Source organism: Ornithodoros turicata, unplaced genomic scaffold (assembly GCF_037126465.1).
Source record: "Ornithodoros turicata isolate Travis unplaced genomic scaffold, ASM3712646v1 ctg00000746.1, whole genome shotgun sequence".
Lineage (NCBI taxonomy): Eukaryota > Metazoa > Arthropoda > Arachnida > Ixodida > Argasidae > Ornithodoros > Ornithodoros turicata.
The window spans coordinates 571,619-599,557 of NW_026999400.1; the positions used below are offsets into that span (position 1 = coordinate 571,619).

At 44.0% G+C, this 27,939-nt stretch overlaps 1 protein-coding gene across 1 annotated transcript; it reads left to right on the top strand.

Annotated features, from left to right (window-relative positions):
• Window positions 1-4,962: 4,962 nt before the first annotated feature.
• LOC135374734 (protein lifeguard 2-like) lies at window positions 4,963-27,626 on the top strand. The gene is made up of 12 exons (XM_064607656.1): window positions 4,963-5,118; window positions 14,878-14,968; window positions 17,016-17,094; window positions 20,197-20,250; window positions 21,766-21,856; window positions 22,785-22,822; window positions 22,943-22,988; window positions 23,132-23,173; window positions 23,556-23,645; window positions 24,365-24,412; window positions 24,640-24,798; window positions 27,155-27,626. The coding sequence occupies exons 2-11, from the start codon at window positions 14,890-14,892 to the stop codon at window positions 24,793-24,795; spliced, it is 723 nt and encodes a 240-aa protein (XP_064463726.1). The 5' UTR covers window positions 4,963-5,118; window positions 14,878-14,889; the 3' UTR covers window positions 24,796-24,798; window positions 27,155-27,626.
• The last annotated feature ends 313 nt before the right edge of the window (window positions 27,627-27,939 follow it).

Below are 27,939 nucleotides of genomic sequence, written 5' to 3' on the forward strand. Positions count from 1 at the left end.
CCCGCCGCTCGGACGGAGCGGCGGAAATGCGCCTCTACTTCCGCCGTCCGTTCACGACGTCGCGTCGTACGTCGCCAAGTGAGAACTGGCCCTCATATGCCTCCATCGGCGAGTTTGTCCGCTTGTTATCCCACGTGACTGCGCAGTGTTGGCAACAAACGGATCAGTTCCGCTGGTTCCGATCAGTTCGAGTGGCACTACGAAGCCACAAATCGACAGAGTCCGAGGTAACTCGTTACTGTAACTAAGTTCCTTGTTTTGGTAACTTGCAGCTTAAGTCGGTACTTTTGCGCGTGGTAACTTTCAGAGGAACTCGTTTCTTTTTCAGGTAACTTTGCCAAAGTAACTTAAGCTAAGTTCCAAGTTACTTTTAATTAGTTTTTCACTCACGTCCACTTATTTTCTTGCTTTCTCTCCGGTTCTTTCATGGCATTTCAGGCCATAAACGTGATATTCAATCAATGACAGTATTCCAGTCAGGAATTAAGTACCGCTGTCATTGAAATGAAGCTGAACTATTGTGCGCCCACAGGGACCAAGATGCAAAGCGTTCGAATTGTTGCGCATAAACGAAAACGATCTAAGCGTGTTGCACTCCTACGGAGGCAACTCACTGTCGAACGCAACTGCTCACGCGCCCAGCACCTGTGTATAGTGCTACTTTGTGTACGAAGTAACTTGGAAGTAACTCGTTCTTTTTTTAGGTAACTCCGTAACTGCGAGTTACATTTCAGGCTGAATAGCTTCGTTATTAACTTAGTTACATTTTTCACACGGTGGCTTAACTCGTAACGAGTTCTTTATGACGGTTAACTTCTCGATCTATCCAAATCGACACCTAATGAAGCAGTTATGGGAGACCTTGGTCTCTCCTCATTCGAAGCAAGAGACAGCAAACTACCTTACGAGAGCAGACTTATTTAAGTGGAAGAGAACAGGTGGCCACGAATAATATATGAAGCCACACTACTCATGGGATTAACGACCAAATGGAATCAACCAACAAGAAAGCTGGCAGATAAGTACCACATCCCCGTAATGCTTCTGGACCGTACCTCACACTCACTTAATAAACATATCCCCCCCCCCCCCCACCAGCAACAAAGAAGTACGACAACAAATTACAACAGCAGAGACGGAAGAATGGAAACGCCGAATGGAAAACAAACCAGCATTAGAAGTGTACAGATCAAGCAAAACAGACCTAACCAACGTGCTAGGACTCTACGATAATTCCCGAGAAAGCGGCCTACTATACGAAGCTAGAAGTGGCATGTTGCGAACACGGGAGTGGAGAAACAAATTCGAAGCAACGGATGCACAATGCCAGCTATGCGGGACGGGCCAGATTGAATCCACATATCATGTGGTAACGAGGCTCGTGCACATGACGTCACGCGCAGCCTTTGAGCGCCTTTGAGCCACGTGACTAGGGAAAACATGTGGATGTGTCACATGCGTCCTGCTGCGGGCCGAATGAGGTAACAGCATGTGTTTTTCCAATATCACGCATACCGCAACAACTCACGACATGCCCTCCTACTGTAACTCCGGTGCGGCAATATGTTTTCCCGAGTCACATGACTAAACGTGACGTCACTGCACAAGCCTCATTGAGTGCACGGCACTGGGGTCCCCGCGCAGGTGTTCTATACAAGAAGCACTCGAACTCCTGTCAAGAAACGGCGACGAAGCAGAAGTGACAACCACAAAGCTCCGATTTGGACAATGGGCTCTCCAAAAACGTCACGAAGTAAGAACTGAGAGGAAGGAAGTACAGAACTGAGCAATAGCAACAATAGTAGTATACCGGATCTATGCAAACTGCCCAGCGCCAACACGGCCAGAGTGACAGTAGAAATCTCATGCACCAGAAATTGAAAATAGGAAAACTGAAAATTGACACATTTGTAGAGACAACGAAGAAATAGTAGGTAATTGGTACGTCCGCATCTCGGGCTACCGAATGCAGGACCCTCGTTACAAAGAGGCCCGCCAGGGGTAGCGCTACGAATCCATCCGTAGTTATAGGGGCAGAAATTCGTCCACAGACACTGTCCATGACTACAGTGCCCAACGGATGGCTGCTCCCGGGCGGTCATGCTCGGGGATAGGAGAATCCCATTGACGGCGCGCCTAGTACGTTCTCTAGAGTCTTCCTATAGACCGTTTACAGCACAGTTATCCTGGCGCCGCCATCTTAGCGCACATGACCTTGCGCACCCATCGCTTGCCTTCTCTTTCGGTTGCCTGTTGGCACGGCGCTCGCAGTATTGCGTTGCAACCCAGGGATGCTTCCCCAATTTTAAACTTTTTGCAACGAATTCGGGATAGACGGATGACACGAGGCTTTGGCCGAAGCTTCAACAGCCAGGTTAGTGCGCTTTTTTACATAATGTAAGTTCATTTGCTTGATTTAAGGTGATATTTCTGTCCTCGTGCGTCCCACATGATCGGTCCCACTACGCTCGAGTTACTACATATTTCGGCGTTTTTTGTCTTGTTTTGTTGCGCATACGTTACGTTGTGGATACGTTCATAATGTAATAACGTAAGATCGTGATTTCTTACTTTTTATTACAAGAGTTGTGGTACAGCTACCTGAGGAAGATATTCATGTAAAGGCTGTTATGTTTTCGTTATGAAGCAGCATTCTTTTATTGTTGATTTCAGATGTTTACAACTCATGATCAACGAGCTAGAGGGATATGGAAATCCTGCGCTGAACTACAGAGAGTTTGCAAAGGGAATGAAGCTGTTTGACAGTCAACATGTCAGTGTAGTACTGTGCCAGTGTAACGATGGTGTATGCATGGCGGCAACATGCACATGTAAAGCGGGTTTGAGCAGCAGGCGCAATCATATTTGTACACTGCTCATCAAGGTTGTAGAGGCGACAAACAAGGGGCTCACGAGTGCTTGGTGCACTGACAAGGCATGTACATGGAACCGTTCAACTGCGTGACCCCTGCTACTATGGAGGAAGTTTATTCTTACAAGCAGCAGCCAACGCCTACAGCAGATTTTGGAGCTCACACAGAAATGCTGCGCCACTTGAGGGCTGCATTACTCACCTTCGCTTCCTTTCCTGGTTTTAAATCCTTACTCTGAAGATTTGATACCCACCGTTGTGTCTCCTTGTGGGAACCCGTGCATTGCAAAAGGCCTCGAACACGGGCAGTCTTTGTATAGCGACGGCTCGTGAATTTGACAAATTGCTTCGTACCACACGATCAGATCTCTGTCACAATTTCTACACTCAGTTTCTACACGGAATCAGTCTTCCCTCTGTTTTCCAGATTTTGCACAGAACTGTAGCACAGCGGCAAAAAAAAAAGGTACTCACATAGGCAAAGGCACACAGACACTCGCAGAAGGCAAGCAATGGCGGGGCTACTGTGGCGCCATCTATTAGCGCCAGAAGCAACTGGCTGCTGTAAACAGTCTCGCCTCTAATCCCTCCTCATAAGTGGTTGCCGATTATGACATATGATCGTTGTAACCAGGGAAGGGTAATGGTAACGGAAACATTACCGAAATTGAAGATGGTAACGGATAACGAAAACGCATACCACTGTCCTCCATTACCGGAAACAGAAACGGAAACGAAAATTATCGTACGGTATTGGATTCCGGTAATGGCTATTACTGCTGTGCAGTGACATTTCAGTGACTTTTCATTTTAGTTTTGTATTTTGATGACTTCATTCTCTGTAATGCTCTAAATACTACATGAGAGCATGGAAACCACAGGGGTGGCATCCAATGTATTGCTCCGTAGACGAAAGCGTGCTGCGCAAACGCAAAGCATCCTGGACATGTCCTGGTCGCACGTCACAGCAAACGTCAAGGCACACGTGACCTTAAAGATGGCGGCGCCCGTGATCGGCGGCCAGACCGTTTGTAAACAATGCTGTTGTTGTTTCTGGACGACGTTTTGGATGTTTTTCGATCACAGTAATTATTTTTACCCGATAATCTCGCAATAAAACGCGCAGTTTTACACATAAAACCTCGTATTGTTGACAACTTCCAAAGATGTGATGACGACCGCGCGTTAGACCTACCGAGCCGATGCGATGTACTTAAACTAAGGTGAAATGGGCTACCATGTTGCGGAAGAAGCACCGCACAGGTTACGCTGGCAAAATACGTCATCTCTTGGTGTTATGACGGCGAAACTATGTCGGTAAGCGGCAAAACGACATGTAAACAAAGTCACATGACCTCAAAATGACGTTTTCTACAAGATGGCAGTTTTGCAAAAAGCACCCGCTTGAGGGTAGTTACAACTATGGCGGGTTTGTGTCACCCCTGTGATGGAAACAAATCGCAATATTACATATCGAGGGTGCATCATTCGCTTACCTACTCGTGGCATTATACGTACTAACATCATCAAGACATGAGCTTACACAACATAGACTCCACGCACTCCTCTCCACCATAGCACGAGGATGACAGCCCACGATTTTTGTTTTCATTTTTTTACTTTCTTTATTTCACCGTGGCTGTGGCAGTATTGTTTACTACTGAGAGCGTCCGCCTATGAATGCTACATTGGATGAAGGTTACGCCCATCTTGGTTTGCTGGAGTCAGAGTGACTGTAGACAAAAGTCTGACTGAAGACATGTTCTTACACTTCTTTAAAAATCCTGCAAGATGCGCGCATCCCAGCGACGTAAAATTACTTGTGTGGTGTGTACGCGTGACACCAAAGCAATATTTGGGCAGAACAGGGAGGCTGTCCTCCGTTCCATTACTGGGCAGTAACGGAAACGAAATTCAAAAGCTGGTATCAGAAACGGATAACGGAAACGAAAATATAGCAGTAGCGAAAATAGGTCCGTTACCCTTTCCTGGTTGTAATCTTGTAGGCTGTGTGTGAGTGCAGCACTGCGCAGCAGCCAGGTGCGCGCAAGCCAGGAAGCGCGGAGTGCCGTTTTTCAAGTCTAGCAACCAGTCGGAATATCGCTGCCGAGCCAAGCTGCTAGAAGTGCCAACAACAAAGTCAAGTGTTCACTGTTCACGGCATTTCAGGCTTCACAGAGAAGTTGCGAGAAGGTACAGCTGATTCAGCTTGTATGGTGTGATAGCATCACACAAACTACCAGGAGGTACGTTATGTAATTTATACTGTCACGCGTGTTGCAGTCTTCCTCTGCTTTTGAAGACGGCAGAACCAAAGTCGAAAAGTACTCTGTTTACATTTCGACGCCGTGGTAACGCTCAATGAGTGAATCGAAACTTCTAGGCTTCACCAAAGATTTGTGTCTCACAGCGAAATTGCGTTTGTTCATTTTCTGTTTGGTGGTTTGCGGCTTCCTACCTCATTGACATTTGCATATACATTGAGACAGGCCATAGGTAGGACTAGGTAGGACGTCTTGCAGCCTGTATTGCACACTGTTGCACCCACCTTGTGAGTCATCGGGTTTGCTGCTTTCCACAGACACAGTGTAACATGATATTCGTTAGTGATCAATGGAATTCCGTTTTAGATATGGATCTGTAATGTAATGTTGTCACAGTGTAAAATCAAATGTCCTTCGCACGTTTACGTTACAAGGTTGTGAATGAATTACGAACGATGTCGCACTTTGGTTCACTTATGTTTCCTCGAAAGTGATAATTCACTGCTTCATAAAACAATGTTACAACGTGCAGAAAAAAACGTGACTAAGTGCAGAATTGTGTTGCAGACGTGGCAAATGAAGTAGTGGAGTTCGTAACACCTGGTTTTTAGCGGAAGAATAACTAATAAGTTAGCAGAAATATTGTATCCTCATGAAGCACAGTGAAACGAACTTTAAAGGTAACGTTTAGTTTGCTTTTCAGGCAGGACACCTATTTCTGAACGTTTTGTCATGTCCTTCACCTGACTCCGCGACGCGGAACTTGTTTTACGCGATAATAACAGTGAAGTGCTCTCCACTTATTGCATTGCAATACAAGGAGTAGGTAGGTCTTCATGACTGTAGATAACTAGCTATGCATACAGTTCCCAGTCTGGTCGGCGGTGGCATATCTTGGAAGCATATTTTAGCATAAGCAGATAAGTCATTCCTCATGGGCTGTACATGTGCGCACAAAAGGAATATTGAGGGTTTTGGACATTCGACTGGTGTGGTTCACACTTCTGGAAAATCGAGAACAGAATGAACTGGAGGCCGAACACAAGTGTAACTCTCATAACAAAAATGCATTTACCGTAATTTCACCCGTATTAGCCGCGGCTTATGCGCAATCTTTTTTCTCACAGGCGCTCTGCGGCTTATCCACTGGTGCGGCTTATCTGATGACTATTTTTTTCTGGTATTTTCCTCGTACGCCTGTTTTAACGAAAGGGCCGACAGTGTCTCTGGAACAGCACTGCCCTGCTGATGCAAGAACAGGGCGTAACAGGGACGGGTCCACATTCGAGTAGATTGATCTTCCTGGTGCATTCCCGTAAAGTAGCTTTAACGAAAGTGGTGACAGTGATTCACGTCTTCTGGAAGATCACTGACCCATCCATCCATGAAAAACGCCCAACAAGGGCACAATCCGATTTTGGTAGAACTCTATAGACCTGACCTCTTTGTTGTACACTATGCCGATCCCGGAATATTGACCACAGGGTTTATGGCCTTCTCCATGTTCTCCTTTGTCGCACAAATTGCTTGTCTCGTGTTGCCTGTGGCTTATCTGCCAGAAAATTTTCAACATGTTCTTAAAAACGCCTCCTGCGGCTTATACATGTGAAATTACGGTACTTAAACGTAACAATGGTCAGGTACTTGAGACACTTAAACCATGTTATTTGCATTGGCGGAGAGTTCGAACAATTAAGGGACATGCTTTACATGCTAACTGTGTGGGTGGACAGATCGAATTTTCATAAAGGATTGCATCAAGCTCACGCTTCATCGGGGAATCCCAACACACAACCGTTCGCTTGCACGGCTTCTTTTCCACTTCTGATGTCCTTGCTGCCGTCCCGCAATTTTTTATTTACCCGCGTTTTGAATTCTTAGAAGCATTGACGTGAAAAAACAAGGCCGTTTACCGATAAAGGGAGCAGGCAAAAGACTAATTTTATGTGAGTGCAAAAGGACACTCTGCAGTTACAGCTGCACTCTCATTTACCCATTGCCTGGCTCCCGGCAGAGGTCAGTCCCATATAACACACTGTTACTTAAAAAAATGAAAATAATCAACTTGCTCAAATTCTAAGTATCCAGTGTCCCCCTCATTGTCCAGTGAACTACATATGTGCTTTGTGACAGTAGCCCGTGGCAAGCGGGGTAGTTGACTCTAACAAATTGTCTGACGCTTATCTCTAGGACAATGTCACCCTATTATCAGTGCAAAGTACAATCCAAGCTTGTTAATCTGTTATAGTAATTAACAATTTTAGTGCATTAAAACATCAAGGTAAGTGATAATACAACAGGAAATTTATAGCTTATTCTGCATGGCTCTTGCTGCTGCAAATTGGTCTATGATGTGATTGCAGTCAACGTTTTCAGTTTCTCTCCTTTCTGCACTCAGTTTGCACCCTCAAGTAGCCCTCAGGGCGAGTGTCCCCACTTGCCACACCCTAGGTTCGCCCCTGCTAGTGGGAGGAGCGCAGCGAGCTACATACACCTCATAATTTAGGTGCAGTAACAATGCTGCTCACAGTGTCATTGTACCACGACAAATTATGCAGGATTGTCACAGACGCAGCCACGTACCTGAACGAGAAGTGTCTGGGACAAAATGTTGCGGACAATTCATTGAACTCGCGGCAGATGTGATGAAACATTCAAACCTTGCTGTTTTATATCTCTTTGTGAATAGAAAGTTCATACAGCAGTTGAGAAGAACATGAAGGCAAGGGTATTATCATTGAATCCAGACTGCTGAGCCATGTTTTTTATTGGTTCACGTTGGGCTTGGGTTTGAGCATAAACGTTCAAAGATGCAAGAAAAAGACGTATCTTCTTGACAAAAAAAAAAAAAAAAGAGACAGAGAGAGAGTGCGTCGACTGCAGCTGTTGTCTTTATTTTCTCTTCATCCTCTCTTGTGTGCAAGTGATCTGGAGTGTCTGATAATTGAGCCAAGCCGGGTGACTCATCATGACATGCTTTCGTACAGCGAGCTCGATGCTCAGTCATCCCTTCCTGTTTATCTTTCCAGTGTAAGCGATATGGTCTAATGTCTGTAACGGAAACTTTTACTTTGATGTAGTTGATAACGAAAGCAGTATTTTGACCAGTGGCTAATTCCACCGAAATTCGACCACCCGTGGAACTTCGACATCTTCGATTTCTTGGGGAAAAACAAAAAAAATTCTTTAGGACGTACAAAACGATGAAGAAATAGCCTATTTTTTAGCTTCCAGTCTGGAACCATTTTTGGAAGAACGAAGGGCGAAAAAAGTCAGTCGTTTCTGTGATCGACGATTCTACCGTTCTTGAGCATCATTCCAGCGCGAACGGTGTGTGACTGAAACTCAAAACGTTTTTTTTTTAGTAAAGTGTACCAACTACACAATAACACAGCAAAGACTGACTGTTCCACCTGCTATAGTTATTGAAAAAAGGAATCTCAAACTGCTGTGCAGGTGCAAAAAGAATGATTTTTGGAATTTATTTATTTATTTATTTCCATACACCTCAAGGGCCCAGAGGGCATTACATGAGGGGGGTGGGCCAGGCAACATGTACATACTAAACAACAAGTGTACAACAAGAAAAAGAAAAAAAAGAGGAACTGGAGGGAAATAACACGAAAAAATTCTGTACAAAAATACAAAAATGTTTATGACACAGCGAAGTGACGCTGTAATGCAATGCGGAACTGATGGGGGTCGATGACATTGACAGTGTCCTGAGGTAAGTTGTTCCAGTCGATGATAGTATTAGGAAAGAATGATTTACTGAAAGAAGTGGTGCGAGACCGAATACGGGAAACCTTGTAAGAATGATCGAGTCGAGCTGAAATGCGAGTAGGAGGTAATATGTAATGGGGGTGTAACGAGTTCGAGCGATAAATGTGGTTGAAGAGACAGAGACGAGAAATCCGTCGACGATGAGAGAGGTCAGCTAGCTGAAGACGTTGCTTTATCTGGGATACACTAGAGAAAGGAGAATAATCAGATGTAATGAATCGGGCAGCCCGGTTTTGAATTTTTTCGATTTCAGTGATTAAACATTTATTATGCGGATCCCAGATTGCTCTCTTACACGTACCAACTGTCCAATGAAGACAAAAGGTGCACTGCCGCGTTCACCATTCAAAGCTCTCTTACCCATAGTGCTGTGAAACGGCAACATTTTGTCTTAATGAGCTGCTGTACCAACAAGTTCGCCTGATACGGCTGTAGACAAAAGAAGGCTAAACAAAACTTAGGGCGAGTTTTTTTATATGTTCTAGAACCATCCCTTCTCGACTCACAGACGAAAATTTACTTTTCGTTTGCAATTCTGCGCGGGCTGGGGATATTCCAAAAGCACGTCAGTGCATGCCCTCGAGGGGAGCATCCTGCAGGCACGGGACACAGCGTGTACAGGCGTGACTGGGCTTTAACTTCGTAGTGAAACGCATACGAAAGACACAAGCATATGTCAGGAACATATGTCAGCAAGCGCTAGAAACTTATACATGTAGCTCCGCTTCTTGGGTTTTCTTGAGAGTAACATCAGTCGAAGTAGGACTTGGCCTCTCCCATATGTAGAATAAGGAATCCAGGGCTTTGGCGAACTCCACGACAAACAAAGTTTAAACGCCTTGGCAAACATTGTCCATTCTTCTTTCCGGTTTTGTTTTTTTGTTTGTTCGTTTCATTTTTTTTTATACCCGTGTAAAGCATAATGGTTGTAACCCGGCCCAAAAGTGGGAACGACCTTCCACATCCAAGTGACCTTCGGGACTGGCCACTTCCCAGGCTCCCCATGTAGGGTTGCCACCCGGCAGGTATTTTACCGGATTGCCCAGTTATTCGCTCATTGTGCCGGTAAAAAGGCAATACCAGCAGCCTTTGGCCGGCAGTTTTGTGGCTCGAGGCCCTTTATAGAGATTTTTTCGGGCTTTCCCTGCAACATTCCACTACAGCTTGAAAAAATATGGAGCATAGACTAATCTCCGCAGTCATCAGATAAGGAAATTGGGACGTGGACACAGGGTCGACAACTGACATTCTATTCTGTACCCACACCAGTCGGCCAACTCTTGGAGTCTTTCTTGTTTTCTTGGTTATTCGTTACATTCTTGTGTTTGGAGGGGGTAGCAGCAGCGGCTGGGCAAAGCTATTGGTGGTCGTGTCAAGAAAGTTAGAACCTTAGGCCGTATATACGACCATCGTTCGTTCTCCGCCTGCTAAGAAGGTTTGTCTGTGCTGATGCACTTTTCAAAGTGAATGGCGATCCAATCCGGCAGTTCCAATCCAATCCAATCCAGCATTGTCGACTATTTATAAGAATTTCTAACATCAATAATCCCGCCGCATACAGCCACATATGTTTCCTCGTATTGTCTTGAGCGTGCACCGTTCCTCTCTGCGTGCGCTCCTCCACCCCTTTTCTCTTTTTCTGCACGTTTCCTCCTTTCCCTCTACTACCACCTCCTTTCCCTCAGCCAATATTTTTTCACTGCGAAAGGTGGTACCCCTTTCCCTAGGTCTCCCTGCCGTTCTTGCTCGACGTATTCAACAGTCGTGTGCACTTTAGTGTAAGCCGACTTCCAGATACCTCGAGTCGGCTATTGTTCCGGGCGCTGTACCATGTCTGCGACGTATGGCGCGAAAAGGATTTATTGTGAGGGTTACCGGTATACCGGCATAAGGGGAAGATCCTGCGAACGAGAGATTTCCGGTGTGTCTCTGTCGTCGGCATGGACAGTGTAAAAGTGGTTGTAGGTGCTGGACAAACAGCAAACATTCGCGACACGGACATGCTCTGCCGAAACTGCTTTGTGCATTTGAAGGGCTTATTGGCTGCACAACCCACTGTCTACATCCACCTCTTCTCAGAACAGCTCTGAGGACGCACCGTTTGTCATGCAGGATGGCACAATCGAAATTATTAATCAACAGATTACTTCGCGAGGAATCGAAGTGATGCCATTGAGGAAACAGGAGAAGTCATCGACGACATATGCCAAACGCAAACATTCGCAGATTCAGGTTGCTTTGTGTTGCAAAACATGTCGACGGATTAAGCGAGCATACGACATTTCTTTCCCATCAAGGAGTTCCGGAACTGCAGAACCGGACTTCCACCAGACTCGTCAAAACACCCTGCGGGCGTATTGCATCACAAGCACGATGTGCAGAAAGTAGTACCTGAACCAACGCGCTAGCTCATTCGGAAATCCAAGAAACTTGTCTCAGAGAAGTACGTGTGGGCGACACCTGACCCCTATCGAGGACATCGTTTGAAAGGTTTAGCAGCTGCATTGAGCTTTTATACCGCAGACGAACTGGATTGCTCTGTTCAAAGTCCAAGACCGAGGGACGTCATACGGGTGACACAAGACGAGCCGAAAGTGGTGGAGGCGAAACGTTGCATGACCTATTCCATCCGAGAAGCCTATGGGACGTTCAAAAAAGTTTCCAAAAACATTTGTGACTGTCAACACATTGATAGATTACTTGCTATATTTGGATGAGAAACAACTGGGCTGTCACCTTCTGGTGCTACAGCTGTATTTTTTGTTGTCGTTTGCCCAACCTCAAGACAAACAACTTTGTTTCGATCCTAGTCATAAATATGCACATCGCTATCAATGAATATCTTATCAAATGATAAACGAACCGGGAAAGATTCACCACATTTTCAGAGTAGCTTGCGGCCACTTCTAAGTTGTGGAGAATGATCTTCTTCAATCTACACTCATGGTTGTGTGATGTTTTGTTAGAACAGGTGCACTACAAAATGTATATACAAAATATATACACGAACAACTATATCTACAAAACATATACGTTCTTTCTGTTTATAGTTCAGAACTTTTGCTATGATGGGGCGGCATCGTCCCTCCGCGCATTTTACGTCTGAGTCGGTGAACTCTTTGAACTTCTCAGTATCTTCCTCAGTATCAGTAACTTCTCGCTCAGTTTCAGCCAAAGCTTCTGCACCGGCTTCGGGAATGCCCTTAAATACCAAGTTCTATCTCATGTGGTTTTCTAGATCAACGATATGTGTGACATATGTTCGTAAATTAAACAGAACACCCGGTAAGACTGACTGAATTTCACTAACATTTTGATTCAAATGGACATCATCATTTTGAGTATCAGTCATGATTGCAAGACTAGATTTTACTCTTCGAACCCGTTCGGTTCGGTCTGCGACTCCTTCTGCAGTGTCACGCAGTTTCGCGGAATTTTATCTCTGATACTTCAGCACCGTGGGACTCAGAGATTCAGTCGTGTCTTGTAATTTATCTAGGTGATCTATGTCTGTCGAGCCTGGATTTAATTCCGCATCTCTCACAAGGGGGAGCAGCCGTACGCACAAAAATAAAACGTAACTTTTCTGTTTTCCTATGACCCAGCTCATAAGCAACAACTGCGCTTATTGTGTCTGATTTGAAAAAGCTAAATATCCACACACCAGACCACAGTTAACATGGAACGAAACATACTGACGTATACAGGGTGTCTCAGTTAAATCCCCGGGCTAAATAATTCACGAACTAGTGCACCAATCGAGGAACTTTCTTTTTTACAAGTATATGTCCGATACCGCCTACAACCTCTGCACCGTGTGAATGAGCGGGAGGTGCTTATTAGTTAAATAAAAATTCAAATGAGTTTCGTGAAAAAACATAAGATCTAAAGCAGGACGCCGTCGGCATTAAAATGGGTACATACCCTTTTGGGACCTTCAGTGGACACCTTTTAGAGAAAAATGTGCCACAAAAGTGCGTCATTTGCTGCAGTAATTAATTGGTTTCGGTTTACATATTTTTGTCGCGGCTGCTCGCGACAAAGTGAAAAAGGACGTAATTAATTTGTGTAATTCATTGGTGTAAGTACGTAATTCATTGGTGGACATGGGAGTGAAAGAGCGTCCTTTTGCGCTTCTCCACGACCATCCGCAACAAAAATACGTAAACCGAAACCAATTAATTACTGCAACAAATGACCTGCTTTGGTGGCAGATTTTCTCTAAAAGGTGTCCACTGAAGGTCCCGAAAGGGTATGTACCCATTTTAATGCCGATGGCGTCCTGCTTTAGAACTTATGTTTTTTTACAAAACTCATTTGAATTTTTATTTAAATAATGAGCGCCTCCCACTCATTCACACAGTGCGCAGGTTGTAGGCGGTATCGGACAGATACTTGTAAAAAAGAAAGTTCTTCGATTGGTGCACCGGTTCGTGAACTATTTAGCCCGGGGATTTAACTGAGACACCCTGTATACTGACGCAACATACGACATTAGACGTCGTCTGCCACATATTGCGTTACATAGTGGTGGGTGTGGAGTAGGAAACACAGGTATCCAACGCGTCAAATATAGCAAAAAAAAAAAAAAAAACAATCACCAACCCGTGAAATGACAGGAATGTGAGAGACCGTTTCGTGAGCGGTTCCTACTCCAACTCCCAAAGGTGCTTCAATGGCGTCTTGCTTTAATACGTCTTCGAAGTCATGTGACGAGCTGCGCTGTTGACACTTCCCGTAATCCATGTGCAATGCCGAATCAGTTGTAAAGGAACAAATATCTTCAGGCATGTCACAAAGGCGAAACAAAGGCTTGAAGACTGTGGCAGAGTTGAGACTGATGTCTCAAAAGCACATGCCAAACAGACGACGGCCAGCAAAAAGACCAGTACAATTTCATGAATGTGAGCGAGCATTTCGTGAGCTGTTCCTACTTCATCTCCCCTCTCAACTCCCCTCTCAACTCCCCTCTCAACTCCCCTCTCACCTCCCCCATCAAGCTCCCCATCAAGCTCCCCATCAAACTCCCCATAATAACATGTCAGGGCAGTATTACTCAACTACGTGATTTGTTGCCTTGTAAGTGCATGAGCATTACTACTTCTGAGGGTCCTGATCTGTTGCACAGACAGTGATGTGTTGCATTTAAGATCGGATTTAAATGGATAACTTTTACGGGTTCATACGGAGATCATTTTTGCATATTTCATTTTGAAGTACAGCAATAATAGGAGGACGGTTAGGGCCAACTTTTATTTAAAACAATAAAAACGAGGCTTTCGTGCAGAGCCTAATCTTCATCAGGCTATAGAGTAAGCATACATACAGCATCTATGCAGGTTGTTTGCTATAACGTGACCAGAAATTGTATTTAAAGTGAGCGATTAAAGAAAAGCAAGTGGTACATTTCTACTACGTGAGTAAGAAAGTAAGGTACTGCTTCACTAGTAGCACCTGTTTCTCAGTCAAGTGGCTGAAAAGTAGCTCTCGTTTCTCTTTTATCACTCGCTTTAAATAAAATTTCTTAACACTTTGGGGCAAACACCTTGTATATATATAGTACAAGTAGAAAGGGAGGGAAAAAGAGGGAAATATACAAGCAAATAGAATAGAAAAACAAAGTACAGATACACCTCCTCTTGTCGAGGGAGCTGAAACAAGAAGCAGAGAACGTGAAGCAGACCACAGAAGACTTACAGCCAGGATAAGAAAGAGCAAAATAAATAAAGGGCAAAATAAGGTCCATACAGGGCCACGTGCAACATGCACTAAGAGAGAGTAACTGAAAAAATGCACCCAGGAGACTGTACTTTAATCTCTATTTGTCTGCTCATCCATACAAAGATTGATTTGCTGTTGCTTATTCTCATTGTTCCTTGATTGCTTATTTTCTCACTATCTTTTCTGTTCTTTTCTTTTTTTGAATGTCATGTCTCACTTTGTTCTATTGCTCTATAGTTTGCAAGAAAGATGGCATACTACGGGTCTGACATGGGTGGCGTTGGGTACCAGGATCCCAGTGCCTTCTCTGACAAAATGATTCGCCATGGTAAGCATTCTCCAAATGTTTTTATGTTATGAACCTGTTCTTAGAAGCCTTTGTGCTTTTAGAATGAATTATGCTTCATACATGTTGTGCACATGCAAGCATCTGCTGTACCTTCTGTCTTGTGCTACTCTTTTGTACAGTGGGCTTTTTTTTTTAGTCAATACAGCTTTCCCTTATAAATATGCTTAAAGAACAGCACAGGTGCCATTGTTGCAAATGGGTTAGTGCAAATTCCCATGATCATTTTGCTAGCTCCCTTCTTTGCCAGATTCTGCACAATTACATTATTTTGGTCAAAACGTGGCAATCGTGTGTGTTCTCGTGGTGCTTGCCTAGTGCCAGGAATTTACCATGTGAAAAATGTAACTAAGTTAATAACGCAGTTGTTCAGCCTGAAATGTAACACGCAGTTACGTAGTTGCTTACAAAAAGAACGAGTTACTTCCAAGTTACCTCGGACACAGAGCAGCACTACACAGGTGCAGCGCACGTACGTAAGCAGTTGAGTTAGACCTGGAGTTGCCTGCGGAGGAGTGAAACACGCTTAGATCGTTTTCGTTTATGTCGATACAATACGAACATACAATACAATAATACGAACGCTTTGCATCTTACTCCCTGCGGTCGCACAGTGGTTTAGCTTCATTTCAATGGCAGCGGTTCTCACTTCCTGAATAGAATACTGTCGTTTGATTGAATATCACGTTTTATGGCATAAAATGCCATGAAAGAACTGGAAAGAAAGCAAGAAAATATGTGGACGTGAATGAAAAGCGAATTATAAGTAACTTGGAACTCAGCTTAAGTTACTCTGCAAAGTTACCTGAAAAAGAAGTGAGTTCCAACTGAAAGTTACTGCGGCGCAAAAGTACCAAGTTAAGTTATAAGTAGGGCCTGACTTTTTCAGGTTTTATTTTTGGCCAAATTCGGGGGGTAAATATCGGGTGATATTTTTCATTCGAAAATTCGGGTGTATTCGGGTTAAATCCTGTTATGGCATATTCTGTCGTCAGGAATTCGGGTGTATTCGGGTGATTTTTTTTGTTTAATAAAAATTTGTCTTAACATGGAACTAATGTTTAGCAATGTTATCAAACTTTATTTTAATGCACGCTTATGAGTGTGCCACGTGACCCGGATGTTTTCGGGTAGATTCGGGTTAAACCCGAATTTTACAGATTTCGTTCGGGGGGTAAGTATCGGGCGGATACGGGTTTAACCCTAAAAAGTCAGGCCCTAGTTATAAGTTGCCAAAAACAGGAACTTGGTTACAGTTACGAGTTACCTCGAACTCTGCACCCAAGCACCTAAAGCTGCTATCTTCTGGCTACCTGTGTTAGGGTGTGTTAGGGTGTTAGGGTGACTTGCCACAAGCACATGGCTTGCAATTTTGGAACACTAGGCCACGTTGTCACATTTTGACCTAGTGAATTTGCCATTACATAGCTAGGCATATGTTTTGTACAGGTCGGTGACCGAATATCTAGAATGTAGACACCTTTTACTGAAATATATGTGGGAAAATGTGAGATGGCAGTGGCTATCATTAAATGAGCCACCTCATTTTTTAAAAATCCTGCAGTGAGCACATGCTTTGAAACATCCATGAGCTTTTGCTATGCAAATCCAAGCACGTCTCGAGTGAAGGGCAATCATTTTTCATCTTGTGATCAGGACAGGCCCTGGCATTCATTAGCCTTGGAAGCTAACTACTTGCAAATGTCAGGGCACATTTACCCAGAAACGAGACAGTAGTTAGAACCTCCTCTTTCTACTTGCCTTCAGCAGTAATTTATTCATCCAATTCGAGACACTTGTTGGGCTTTATGTTATGTTACGAACCAGACGTGTTTGAACGGGTTTGATGTATTGCATTGTCAAATTATCTCTAGTGGAATATGAAAATATTAAATTTCCTTATACTCTGTTCAAACACCCTGGCCCTGATGAGACCAAATGGCACAACTTGTCCATCTTTCCAAAAGCCTCGTTGGTAGAGTGTAGTCCACTTGAGCGAAGCAATGTGCAAAAAGTGCTTTCTTTGCAGGTTTTATCCGCAAGGTTTATGGCATTCTTCTCGTTCAACTGGCTATTACAACTGCGCTCATTGCGCTCTTCATTTTTGAGTAAGTATCTGTGCTTGTGTTTATGGAAGCTGTCGCTTATTACAGTGCATTATGTTAGGGCATACATGCCTGCTCAACGAGGCAAAATTGGCCGTTCACGCTATGCACCAGAGTTTCTGAGCCAGTATTCCGACCCCAGTTTTCTAGGGTCGGAAACACAGACAAGTCAGAGCAGTGACAACCTTTGCCCATCTCGTAAGTGTATGCCGCCGTAAGCTCGGTGCATACGCTGCTCTACCGCGCTTAGCGGAGATAAGCGTCCTGTGTGGGTGCACGCTGTGCAGGCCCCTGCCATATTTGGATAAGCCAGTGGTTATCTAGAGACACCCAGCCACTTGGCGCTGGTGTGTTCTCTTTATGTCATGTCTCCGACTGTCAGGTGTCACCAGTTACAATCTACACTCTGTGTGTAGGAGGAGGGCATCACGACCGATACTGCGGATATCGCATTGAGATAACCATCATCACCCGAGGAAGCTAGTGCCACCATTGTGGACGACCAGTGCCTGTATGTTTCGGGATCACTGGGCAGGATGTAGCATACAGGGTGTCCCAGAAAACGTGTCATTGAATTATAATAAAAAAACTACGCCACCTAGAATCATGCGGTCAAGAGCATTTGCTCTTATTAGGTTTTTGCCACCTCCTAATGTGAATGTCATGTACTCCAAGTTTAATTATGTAAATATTTGTGAACTCAACTCTGAAATTCGCCAAGTAAAGGTCACTTTTTTACCCCACCAATATGAAGAGCGTGCCGAATTCACTCAAATTCATGATAAGTCACAGTGATATTTACGAGCTATTCCATCAGAAAAAATAGCCGAATATCATGCTTTTCGGAGCACCGGACCATAGCGCAATGACTTTTTGAGCGCAATCGCTCTCAGTGCGACGAAAGGAGGTTCCGAAGCCAGCCCACAGAGTGATAGTAGAAAAAGAAACAGTTCCTAAAATTGGGAGAGGGAAAGCATTATACCAGCGAAAGTCGGACGTGATAAGCCATGCCTGTTTTATCTCTTTCTGTGATGTCGAGGAGGGCTGGGTTTCCAACCTACTTTTGTCAGGCTGACAAAGATTGTGCTGAAAAATTCATCGTGCGCTATTCTGTGCGACCTCCGTAGAGCATGATGTTCGGCTATTTTTTCCGATGGGATAGCTCCTGAATATCCCTGTCAATTATCATTAATTTGACTAAATTAGACACGCTCTTCACATTGGTGGGGTAAAAAAGTGACCTTTACTAGGCAAATTTCCGACTTAAGCTCGCAAAAATTTACATAATTAAACTTATGTTACACGACATTCACATGAGGAGGTGGCAAAAACCCAGTAAGAACAAATGCCATTGACCGCATGACTCTAGGTGGTGTAGTTTTTTTATTATAATTCAATGACACGTTTTCTGGGACACCCCGTATAGGCGCCTATGGTTAGGGCCATGTGGCCAGTTCAACACTTACATTCAGACATGCGGCCAAACACATTCTAACCTTGATATAACGAAATTCACAGGGATCACGGTTTTATTTTCTTGTATGGACTATCTCGTTGTACCAAAATTGATTAAATTTGGAAAGATTTATACCACAAATTTTAGGCAAGCAACATCAACTTGAACGTGTAGTAGAATCTCGATAATGCATTCATGGAATTGTTTAAAAGTCTGTGCCAGCCAGAAGGCCTTGTGCACGGTACGTTGCGTTTTGGGACGGTACAGACACTTTCTCTGGTCGCTATGGATGATACCACTGGGCGGTCGGCACACATCAGCTGTACTTCAGCGGGAAACTGCACTCCACGACTTGCCTGCGCCATGTCAACCTCCTCTCCACCTCTCTGTGAGCCATAGATAGCTAGCTGACGACACGCACCGCTGACAACGCCAGCCTGACTCGTTGCAATTACTGTGGGCAATGATCTTTTATTTCTCCAAATGAGATAGTTGAGGAGATAGGATAGCAGCTAGGAACACACCAACAAGTACAGTCGCCGTCCGATTTTTCGGACTCTGCGGGGATCGCGCAAAAGTCCGAATAATCGAGCAGTCCGAAAAAACGAATTTCGCTTCAAAATAAACTTTACTAAGCCCTAATAGGCTGGAAAATTTGTCGATGCTTTCCTAACGTGCTTCCAGCTCTGCCTGATGACATCAGCCTCTATTTCCCGAAGCGACATTTCGTCAATGTACACTGTCAGAGGCACCGCCGTCATCAAGTCTGCAAGTCGGCTTCACCTAACGCATGCGTGCTGTAGGTGAAGCTCGCTTTACAGCGCCGTCGCGAGACTCGCAGGCGGACAGCACGTGCTGCGCTGTTGGCCAAAAACGAAGACGCAAAAGCGTTAAGACAGACCTCTTCTACTCAGAGGAATAGAAAATGAACAATCAACACTGCCTATTTTTTTGGCTCAATATTTTAGTTGGTTGATTTCTTTTGGTACGAATTTCGGATGGTACCAATATTTTCCGTCACCTCAAGAGATAAATTCGCTGGTTGGGCAAACAGAGTCCGAAATATCGAGCGACGGAGCTGCATGGCGTCCGAAATTTTGGACATTCTTATACATGAACTCTATGGGACCCGAGGCCGTTCCACGAACGAGTCCGAAAAATCGAGCATGTCCGAAAAATCGGTCGGCGACTGTAATTTATGAAAAGCCACTGAGTGCCAGAGCCAGGTGTCGAACCTAGACCCTCCCGATCACCGGTCAGGGATGCTACCTTAGCATCACAGGCGCACGCGGTTGGCACTGAGTCACTGGCGCACGTGTTTGTGCTTCTTTCTTGAATGTTTGTATGTGAAGTTAATGCTAATGAGATCGTGTTGTCTTGTTTTTGTTGCTCTCGTTTGTCATGCATTGCTCCTACCAACAAGCAGATTCTGTTGCTGTTTTGATAAACTTGTAATTTCACCAACATGTAAGATACCCAGTTACTGCTGATTCATGTGCAGTTTTCATTTGAGTTACCTTTGTATAAGGAATGAGAAGTCATGATGCTAACTTTGAAATCAGTAACACATGAATCCTGAAGCTAAACGTAAATGCTAAGCATAAAGTTTTCGTCCACAATGACATCAAATGTTTATCGTTTTCTTTCAGGCCTAATGTTAAAGCCTTCTCACGGGCAAACCCTGGACTTTATATTGCAGCCATGTAAGTAGTTTGTAAAGATAATTTGTAATGAAGTTTTAAAATGTGTAATGGAGTTAGACAAACCTGGTTCCCAGTGAAGGACATACTACTTCGAGGTCGTCTTTAAAGTAACGTTGCCAGGTACAACCTGCGCAGTACTACAAATAAAGTACAAACTATGAGGCAAAGTACTTGTTAAGTACATTGCAAATTTAGTTTGTGTCACTTCACGTTTGGTGGTGTCACAAAAAGAGAAAGTAATTATGTTCTGACTCCTTAACAAATTTTGAATATGGATCGAGCATTATGGCACATTTTCTATTTACGTGTGCACACACAATCAATTGTGCTTGTTATTACCTGACTTATCCCTCTTCCTAGTGCACAGTGTCCTGGTGCTAGTCTCTAAGTGTAAAATCCAAGAAGACCTACTTTTTGGCATAAAAAAGTGCAAGCCAACAGAAACCCTAAATTTGAAGCATGCATCTTTGCATTCCCAAATATCACACAGAATAAACCAAATTAAGCCCAATGCACGCATAATTCATTTGTTATGTGGCTTTATGATGTGCAGCAAAATACAATGTTGCCATGAAAAAGAGGCGTAAGCGTAAACACAAAAAATGAAAGAATTTGCATACCTTTCAGTTTTAGCGTTTCAGTTTAGATTTAGTTGTTACGTGATAAGTAGAAGCCAATGACACATTTGTGATATAGATTGCTTATTAACTGCCAAAAGGAGGAAATTGTGTAAAATAGCAGTAGAATCAGATCTTGGGAGCACAGAAAAGACAATGACAAGTCATCATGCTATGTATCACAGTGCATATGCATGCACTATGCACTTTCGTTAAAGCTGGTTGGGGGAGGCACCAGGAAGGCTCCTGTTAGGCATTGTTCGTGCATTGGCAGGGCGGTGCTCTTTCGGAGACGCTGTTGGCCCTTTTGTTAAGATCGGCGTATGGGGAATATGCCAAGAAAAAAAGTCATCAGACAAGCCACAGAGCATCCGCGAGAAAAAAAAATGTGCGTAAGCCGCGGCTAATACGTGTGAAATTATGGTGCGTGCACTTGTTATGCCATGCTTGTCATGCTATTTTGTGAGAAGTTAACATTATCTTTAGAGCCTGAAGTTTTCGGGAAATATTTTTTACTAAATTCGGGGGGTAAAAATCGGCTAAATAAACATGTCCACTAAATTCACGCGAATTCAGGTGGAAAAACTTCCAGTACGCTAAATTCGGGGAGAAATCGGGCTCAGTTACTCAAATTAACTGTAGTAGTTTGGTACAAAAGGAGATGTAACTGCATTTGCTGCCAAACAAAGTAAGTTAGTGCATTCCTACAGACATCCCAGTGAGGGGAATTTGCCGGGTAAAAATCGGGTTTCGCCCTAAAGAGTGAGCCTTCAATTCGGGGGAGGCAAATTCGGGGAAGAATCGGGTAAAACCCTATGACTTCAGGCTCTAATTAGCTTTCTTATTTTTGGTCTGTGCAGTGATTACGCGTTAAGGTTCCCATAAAATTACTTTGCAGGGTTGTGACGTTCGTGTTGATGTTAGTACTAGCTTGCTGCGAGGGTGTTCGCCGATCGTTCCCAGTTAACCTCATTCTCCTGTTCATCTTTGTAAGTCAACTTCTGTATTCTGTTTTCAATATGTGTTCATCTTATCTCGCTGGAGAATTGATGGCAACGTTTTGACACACGGTAAACAAGTGACAGTGGTAGGCGAATGACTACAGCAATAGGTGTCTAACGTTGTTGTCAACGTTAACGTTGTAATAACGAGAGTTGTTGGCTTTAGTGACTTAGTTCTTCAGCTAGAACGGTAGTTCCCTTTTCATGCTGTAAAAGTGACACGTTAAAACTTGGCATACTACGGGAAATATGCAATGAATGCTGCTTCACCTTTTGACAAGTTTTCTTGAACCGTGAAGTTTGGTGCTAGAGCATCACATTGGTCCGAACCGGGACCAGAATGGCCGTATTGTTTTGTTTTTTTGACAGTTTATTAGCATCAAATACTACAGGATTTGAACAAGCTTTTGCAGACACATAGCAGAATGCTAGTAATGCGCCTGCTATTACAACATACATTAATGAATTCTTCAGAAGTAAATTCTTGAAGTGAGACTTGTAACAGCTAGGAACAGCAAGAAAGAAAGAAAAACAATCAGTACACAAAGAGTCCAGAAAACCTGTAGGCTCTAAGTGGGAAGTACCACTGTATTTATGATGGTCTATATAAGGTAGCACAAACAGACTGTACCAGGAACAGCATGGTACACTCCTTTCCTCTGGCAGCTTGGACAGCGGTACGGTGTACCATGATACCACAGCTGTGTTATCTTTATTAGTTACAGATTCTAATGCTCGCATGCGAATGTGTTATATGGCTACAACTTGGATTGCAGGTACAGATTAATAGAACTAACAACCTTATGCATGTGCTTGTCATTACCTAGTGCAAATTATGACAGTCCTTTCCAAATAAACGTTTTTGCGCTTTTGCCGCTGTCTTGTTCTATTGAAAACTGTTTCTCCCAAATTGCAGACTCTTTGTGAAGGTTTTCTGCTTGGAACAGTGTCAAGGTAAGAATGAACCTGATCTGTTGTGGGATGCTTGAGTACAGACTATTTTATATGTTCATCATGTTCACAAGGTGAAAAACCCAGGGTGGTAATTATTGCGCGTACTTTTCCATATCGCAGCTATTACAAAGCTGATGAAGTAATCATTGCTGTCGGTATATGTGCGGTAAGTGCTTTTTCTAACACTATTGTGGTGGCTGGTGGTAGCACTCTTTTGGATTGACAAACGTTTAATATGTTGTGCATTTAATCTACTTACTTAAAATTGCTGGTAAATCGAAAGATAATTTTGCTTGTTTTGTGTTTCAGGTTGTATGTCTGGCACTGACGCTCTTCGCTTTTCAAACCAAGGTGTGTTTTCATCACACGCGTTCACTTCATTCATCATTCATTTCATCACGTCCGTATATCGTACATGATGCTGTCACCGTGCTACCGTTGGCCTAACCTGCCCCCTTGTGTTGTGGCACGTGGTAGAGACATGGTACCACATCCCTAAAAAAATTATGTCCTTGTTGGCTAATTGCAACCAGGCACCGCTGCTCTCGTTGGAGCCTTGGATTTCCACCTTCCACAATGCTAAAAGGAAGTGCTGAAGATTTCTGCAAGGCATGCAGAAGAGGTCCCGTGCAGGGGCTCATTTTATTTCCCGCAGAGCAGGCCATGGCCAGAAAGAATATGGGGACCCGTCCCACTGCTTCTTTAATGGTCACATTTTTTTGTATTTTGACAGTGGGACTTCACTGCTCTCTCCGGTATACTCTTTGTCTGTGCCATAGTCTTCATGTGCTTCGGGTTTCTCATGATCTTCTTCCATAATGATGTAAGTTGTGTTCCAATGCTAGATTGTACTGCTCTCATTAGGACGCTGGCTATTAAGCTAGTTAATTTTGCAGATAAAACTAGTACCGTAATTTCACGCGTATTAGCCGCGGCTTATGCGCGATTTTTTTTTCTCACGGGTGCTCTGCGGCTTATCCACCGGTGCGGCTTATCTGATGACTATTTTTTCCTGGTATTTTCCCCATACGTCAGTTTTAACGAAAGGGCCGGGCCGACAGTGTCTCTGGAACAGTACTGCCCTGCCGATGCACGAACAGTGCGTAACAGGGACGCGCCCACATTCACGTAGAATAATCTTCCTGGTGCATTCCCCCAAGCAGCTTTAACGAAAGTGGTGACAGTGATTCACGTCTATTGGAAGATTACTGACCGATCAATCCATGAAAAACGCCCAACAAGGGCACAATCCGATCTTGGTAGAACTCTAGAGCTGACCTCCTTTGTTGTACACTATGGACCACAGGGTTTATGGCCTTCTCTATGGTCTCCTTTGTCGTTCAAATCAGTCGTCTCGTATTGCCCGTGGCTTATCTGCGAGTGCGGCTTATCTGCCAGAAAATTTTCAAAACGTTCCTAAAAACGCGTCCTGCGGCTTATCTGCGGTGCGGCTTATACGCGTGAAATTACGGTATTTTCTAGACTGTGAACTGCTAACTGTTTCCCAGCTGTTAATGTATATATAAAACTGTTCTTTTACAGGTTGTCCGCCTTGTTTACGCCTGCATTGGAGCTTTACTGTTCTCAGTGGTAAGGCTTTCTGATTGAGATTATTTAATTAGTTTAATTTAATTAGGCTGCGGAGTATTCTTAACATTTTTAAGTTCAACGTGGCAAACCCTTTTTTTTTTTAAGAAACGAGGGTCTCGTCTCAATTGATATGAGCTAATTCTCTCGACATTTTGTGATGCAAAGTGTGTGTTTTGAGGCTAAGTGGAGCACTGAGTTTGATTTGCATTCCTTGTGCCATATTTCAGTATCTAGTGTTTGACACACAGCTCATGCTGGGCGGCAACCACAAGTATAGCGTGTCTCCAGAGGAATACATTTTCGCCTCCCTGAGTCTCTACGTTGACATTGTGAACCTCTTCCTCATGATTCTTCAGATCGTCGGATATGCCAATCGAGACTGAGGGGTTGGTTGGAGACTTTCTTTGTTATGACGCCTCATTTGATTTAGATTGCCTTCCTTTCGTGGACTTCTTCCTCATCCTTTCTCTGTTCCTATCTGGTCACCTTATCTCCTTTTTACTTCCTTACCTCCCTGTCAAGCTCTCCCCTGCTTCCTTATCCTTCTTTTGTGGGTCTTCATTTTGTTCATGTTCTGAGCTTCCTTCTGGCCACCTTTTCATTGCTCTATGTAATCATTTGCTTTCCTCGGCACACCTTGGCCATGTGTAGGATGTGCCTATGCTTATGGCTTTCAAGTGCAATGCAGAGCAATATTGACTAATAAGTTATGCTGTTAAGATTGTTATTCACGTAATGTTACCCTTCTCTCAAGTTTACGTTATGGGATGTGTACATGAATCTCTCAGCACCTCAAAGGAAACTTTCCTGCTCCTATCTTCTTCTACTGGAGCATATATTTCTTTTACTACGTCATTTAAACATACGACCTTCAGGAACCGTCACACAAAATGCTTCCTTTGGAAATGTAAGTTTTCTGAGAAAACTATAGTCAGTGACAACTTGAGTCCTACAATTTCGACCGGACACTAATCCGTGGAAGGCTCCTGCGATTGGCTGCCAGCCTTTGCACGACGCCTCCGCTTCGCGATGTAGTGCTGGCGAGCACGGCGGCGACGTCACCCAGAGTCTCCTCGCGTGTGGTGACGTTCGGTGGAGGAGGAGGAAACATACTTGTGGCTAGATTAGGCGTCACCATTCCGCAAGTCGGCTTCACCTAACGCCTGCGTGCTTTAGGTGAAGCTCGCTTTAAGGACGATCGCGCGACTCGTGGCTGGACAGCACGTGCTGGCCTTCGTGAATTTCGCCAGCCTTTGCCGAAACGAAGACCCAAAAGCGCTACGACGGGCCTCCGTCACTCAGAGTAACGGAAAACGAATAGTTATTGCCTATTTTTGCCGACATGACGGCAGCCACCAGTGGAGTATCGACACCAACAAAGTCTGTTTTATTTTTATTTTTATATCGCTACGGCCACGCAGCATTGAGCTACACACAAAATGCAATCTCATCACTTCAGATAGAGTTTAAGGTTCTCTGTCTCGATTGCAAAATCTGCATATTTACTCTACAGCAGAACCTTGGGGTGCCTGGTCGTTGTTGAGTGCAAGGTGTTCTCGCTAGTAGTGGAGTTATGCTCCAATAATGTGTGGTGTTCTTCTCCACAGAGTTGCCAAGATGAGATTCTCTATTATGTCAAGGATCTGAAGTTTCCCTTCTTGCCCTTAACTAATGATAGTCCACATAGCTATGTTAGATATACAGTTGAACCTCTATATAACGAATTTGTAAATGCTGACTCTTTTGTTTCGTTAAATCGAGATATTCGTTAAATGGAACACGCCAAGTTAAACAAAGATGGCCGCCGCACAGCCAGCGCCGCGTGTTCCGCAAAACGTCATTTGTCATGAAACAGGTACTAAGGTAAGAAGGGCACAAAATATCAAGCTTTATTCATTACATAATGCTAGGTAACGCGTAATTTGTGCACAGTGTCGCTCTAAGCGTTCATAACCTTCGTAACTCCGGATGAACCTCGACTGCTTTCTCCTACGCGCTCGCGTATCGAAGTTTCTTGGTTGGTTCACTTTCACTCATGACGTCCGGAAAGAACAATAGTACACCGGCGAAAAGAACGAGAAATGGGTACACGGCACGTAGACGTCTGCGCCGATGGAACCTTGAACTGCAGCGGCATCATGCCCATTTTACCACCGTCAGCATTAGCGGCGCGAACAAAAACGAGTAATGAAAAGGCACAAAACCGCGACGTACTGTCGTCGTCATCAACACAAGCAGATTAGACTTCGCGAGATGTCAGCAATGCGTGTTTTCTTGTCCGAAAACGGGTGCAAAGAGACCCTCGCGCCGGTTTTGAAACAGCGTCGGCGCACCGATTACCGGCGGAGGCGAAGCACGTGTCGGCACGTTCCGTGACAAACGAGGTGACCAACGAAAACTCGCGTAAAAACAACGGAGAGGGAAAGTTTCTCCTCCTTTTCTTTGTGGTGAAGGGGAAAGACACGCGCAGGCGAGCCCAGGGACTTCGTTAAATAGAGGTGACCAAACGAGCGTATTTCGTTAAATCGAGCTCAAAAATACATTGGCGTCTATGGGGACGCGCTCGTGCAACGGAAATTTTTCGTTAAATCGACGTTGATTATTGAGAGGTTCAACTGTAATAGAAAAACATGTCTGCTTCTACACATTTCAACAAAACACATTTCAAAACTGAATACAGAATCCAATCGTGTTGCTGCAGTTGCCTCATCATAACTTACAGAAAACCCATTCCACTTTCAGTACATTGTTTTGGACACACAGTTCATGATGGGTGGTGCACGCACCTTCGCGCTTTCACCCGAAGACTACGTGTTCGCTGCCATCAACCTTTATGTGGACATTATCAATCTGCTGCTCTACATCCTTCACATAGTTCATGCTGTGAGGAGGGGTTCTCTCTGATGTGTTAATGAGCTAAATGTTACGTGCCCATTCTTCCCATCATCACAAGCTCTCTCATAGTTCTGTGAATAACCTGTAACCTAGTCCCGAATTTCACTGTGCTGAGTACCTCAATATCTCGTACGCACATAGGTGCCCTATTTACACCTCATGTGATCGTAATGTGGGACAAGGCACATAGAGTAGCTCCAATTACTCTGCTGAGTGCAATGACTGGAAGATTATATTTATATTCTTATTTCTTGGTAATCAGTTTGTGTGTAATAAAAACATTGCACAGGTGCGTTAATCAGGAAGCACCGTATTGGCATATTTTTCACTGTGATATAGCGATTTCAAACTAGTGATGTGTGGCAGCTGATTTGGGGGGGGGGGACAGAATATTTGGAGGAATTTCATAATTCAGTGGAGGGTCATGTGCTTGCAGACTGTACATTTTGTCAAAGGCTATATATAGTTATTAGATAATATAATTGCACAGAGTTTCCCTTGTAATGCGGGATATATCAATAGGATACCAGTGGGGAGGTACGGGTAGGACCAGCATTTATGTGGTCGATGCATAAGTGCAACCGAAATACCAGTCTACTGACTTGATCAGAGCGTAGTTTGTAGGCAGAACA